The following is a 2722-nucleotide window of genomic DNA, read 5'->3' as shown; positions in this document are numbered from 1 at the left end:
CCTGTTAATTAACAGGAGTTATAAACAACTAGTTTATTAACCACAGTTATTAGCAACCTGTTAATTAACAGGAGTTATAAACAACTAGTTTATTACCGGAATCATAATGGTTATAACCAGTTTATTAACAGGAGTTACAGACAACTTGTTACTTAATGGGAGTTGCAAACAGCCTGTTTAATAACCACAGTTATAAATAACTGTTGATTAAAAGGAGTTATAAACAACCTGTTTATTACCGGAGTTATAACGGTTACAACCAGTTTATTAACAGGAATTACAGACAACTTGTTAATTAATGGGAGTTATAAACAGCCTGTTAATTAACAGGAGTTATAAACAACTTGTTCATTACCAGGAGTAACAAACAACCAGTTAATTAACAGGAGTTATTAACAACTTATTTATTAACAGGAATTTTAAACAATCTATTAACGGGAGTTATAAACAATCATTTTAATAACCACGGTTATAAACAACCTGTTAATTAACTAGAGTCAATGGTGAGCACAACTTAATAAATTTCACTAACATCTCTTATAGTTCCGCTAATGATAAAAAGCCAAATAATCATACAATTGTCAGAAGCTAAAGCTAAAATGCAAATATTTAGCATAACATCAGTACATTGTGATTTAATAAGAACAGTGTGCAACTGCACTCAGGTTTTTGTCTTTAAAAATACCCTCTTTACCTCTCAGTAAGTAATGGTTTTAGTTTTACAGTCAATAACTAAACTATATATAAAGTTATACATACTGTCTTCTTCAGTAGAGTGGGTTCCTTCAGAAATGTAGATCTCCAACTTCAGGGAAACAGAAAAATAGGTTAATATTTGTTACTCTCCTTTTTCTGCAAGAAATAAAAAAAAATCTAAAGACAAATTTAAATTTCAGCTTGACACATGTTAGGAGGTGAAGATTAAAGTAACAGAGCCCTCCTTCCCCTCATAGTGGAACTCAATTCTTCCACCTGAATGAGGGTCTCTACAGGTCCGGTCAGGAGACAGCAGGGAGCCCACCAGCTGCAGACTGTAGGTCCTTATGGTGTCCTGTCCTTCAGCCCCTCCACAACCTGGGTCTGAGTACAGAGAGAGCCCTGGTCATCTGGAAGACAGCCTGTCTGCTTCCTGTTTCCAACAAGTCGACTCATTGTTCCGTGATCCTTGATATGACCTTAAGTGACCCTGACATCACATGTGATAAAGGTCCAGGAGAGGCTGGTCTTCGTCCACGTTGGGCCACATATGTTGGGTAGTCCAACTCAATCCTGGATGTAGGACCACCTGAGCTACAGGGACCCCACACAGGCAGCAGAACGCAGAGATAAAACAGCGGTGACTGATCAGTTCTGAGCCCGTCAAGGTCAGAAACAAAAAGTATTTCTGTGAGATCCTGAGTTTATTTTTTAGTTTTTATTTGATTGGATTGTTTTTGTTCAATTAAAGTTTTATAGTTTTGTTGTTTTTGTGTACAACACTTCGGTTGTTTAAAGCATGCAAATAAAGTGGATTTAATTTGAAAACTTGTGATGCGTTATTTTAATTACATCCTAAAGTGCAGTTAGTTCATAAAACCCAGAAAGACCAGAGCTCCAGAACCACTGACTTAACTGCATTTACAGTTTTAAAGTTTAGTTTTTCATTTACCAAAGTGTGAAAACGTGAAATGATTCTCACTGTGATCCAGTTTTAGAATAAAAATGTTAAATACCAGCTGAGTGTCAAACATAGCTGCCATGGCATGGTGGCAACATTCTCACCTTATGTTTAAAAGGCAAACAGCGCTGCAGCTTCACCTGTAAGCACAGACCTGAAAAACACAAAACATGGCTGTCAGATCAGACGTAGCTGCTGCAGGAAGGACTTTATAAACACAGAGCAGAAAATTCACATTAATGTGACCCGTTTAATTACAGTCACCTGAAATCTCTATCTACAAGCTAACAGAGCTAACACATATACACATAGAGTGCATCCAAGATTTAAACAGAAGTCCTGGTTCAGAAGCTGGACCTGCTGCAGTGGGCTGAGGGGACTCACCAATCAGAGTAGCCAAAGAGCAGTGAGGGACGGTGGGAGAGAACTTGATTATAATCAGGTATTCGTCCTCTTTGAGCTCCTGGACCTCCACACATTTCTCCGTCACCACGTCCAGCTCCTCCAGGGTGTTGGGCTTCTCCGGGTCTCGGATGGTCCGAATGACATCTGTCAAGAGGGCAGAGGTCAGGGTTCAGATCCCACGTGTTAAAAAGTAGGTGAACAGAATAAAGACTTTAACAGAAGAAGCTGGTTGTTAACGGAGCTTTACAGAAAACTATAATTGTTTTATTTAAAGAGTAACTTACCCCAAAATTAACTTTTTTTAGCTGATAAACTGCCTAGAATGTGTCTAAAATGTTATATAGTACTGTTTCAGTGCTGATTTTGATGTTTTTGTGTGTGTTTGTCCAAATCTGTAATATTTGGTGTAAAAAACGTGTTTTTGCTGCTCATATGGGTAGAGCAGTGGTACTGCAGGCTAATTTGCATATTGGTTAACAGCTCTCCACGGTGACGTGTCTTCTCCACGGTTTCGTCACAGCGGCTGTGCTCTCATATAAAAACCTAAGACACGCCCCTGCAGCAGTCAGAGGGTGGAACAGTTAGCAAGCTTAGCATGATCGTCTGTTGACCTTCAGCCTCGGGTGGGGAGAGGTGCTAGCTGCTCTCTCTCCACACACA

General features: G+C 39.2%; 1 protein-coding gene across 1 annotated transcript in view; it reads right to left on the bottom strand.

Annotated features, from left to right (window-relative positions):
- ciao2a (cytosolic iron-sulfur assembly component 2A) overlaps positions 1-2722 on the bottom strand; it is a gene marked incomplete at its 5' end in the record, with an annotated part of 6452 nt that overhangs the window by 2011 nt on the left and 1719 nt on the right. The window contains 3 exon segments of the mRNA XM_014029319.1: positions 760-805; positions 1762-1811; positions 2042-2206. Coding sequence (XP_013884773.1) covers positions 760-805; positions 1762-1811; positions 2042-2206 — 261 coding nt within the window.

Source organism: Austrofundulus limnaeus, unplaced genomic scaffold, assembly GCF_001266775.1.
Source record: "Austrofundulus limnaeus strain Quisiro unplaced genomic scaffold, Austrofundulus_limnaeus-1.0 Scaffold883, whole genome shotgun sequence".
Classification (NCBI taxonomy): domain Eukaryota; kingdom Metazoa; phylum Chordata; class Actinopteri; order Cyprinodontiformes; family Rivulidae; genus Austrofundulus; species Austrofundulus limnaeus.
Note: the sequence above shows the minus strand (reverse complement) of the source record. Positions and strands in the feature narration are given on the sequence as shown.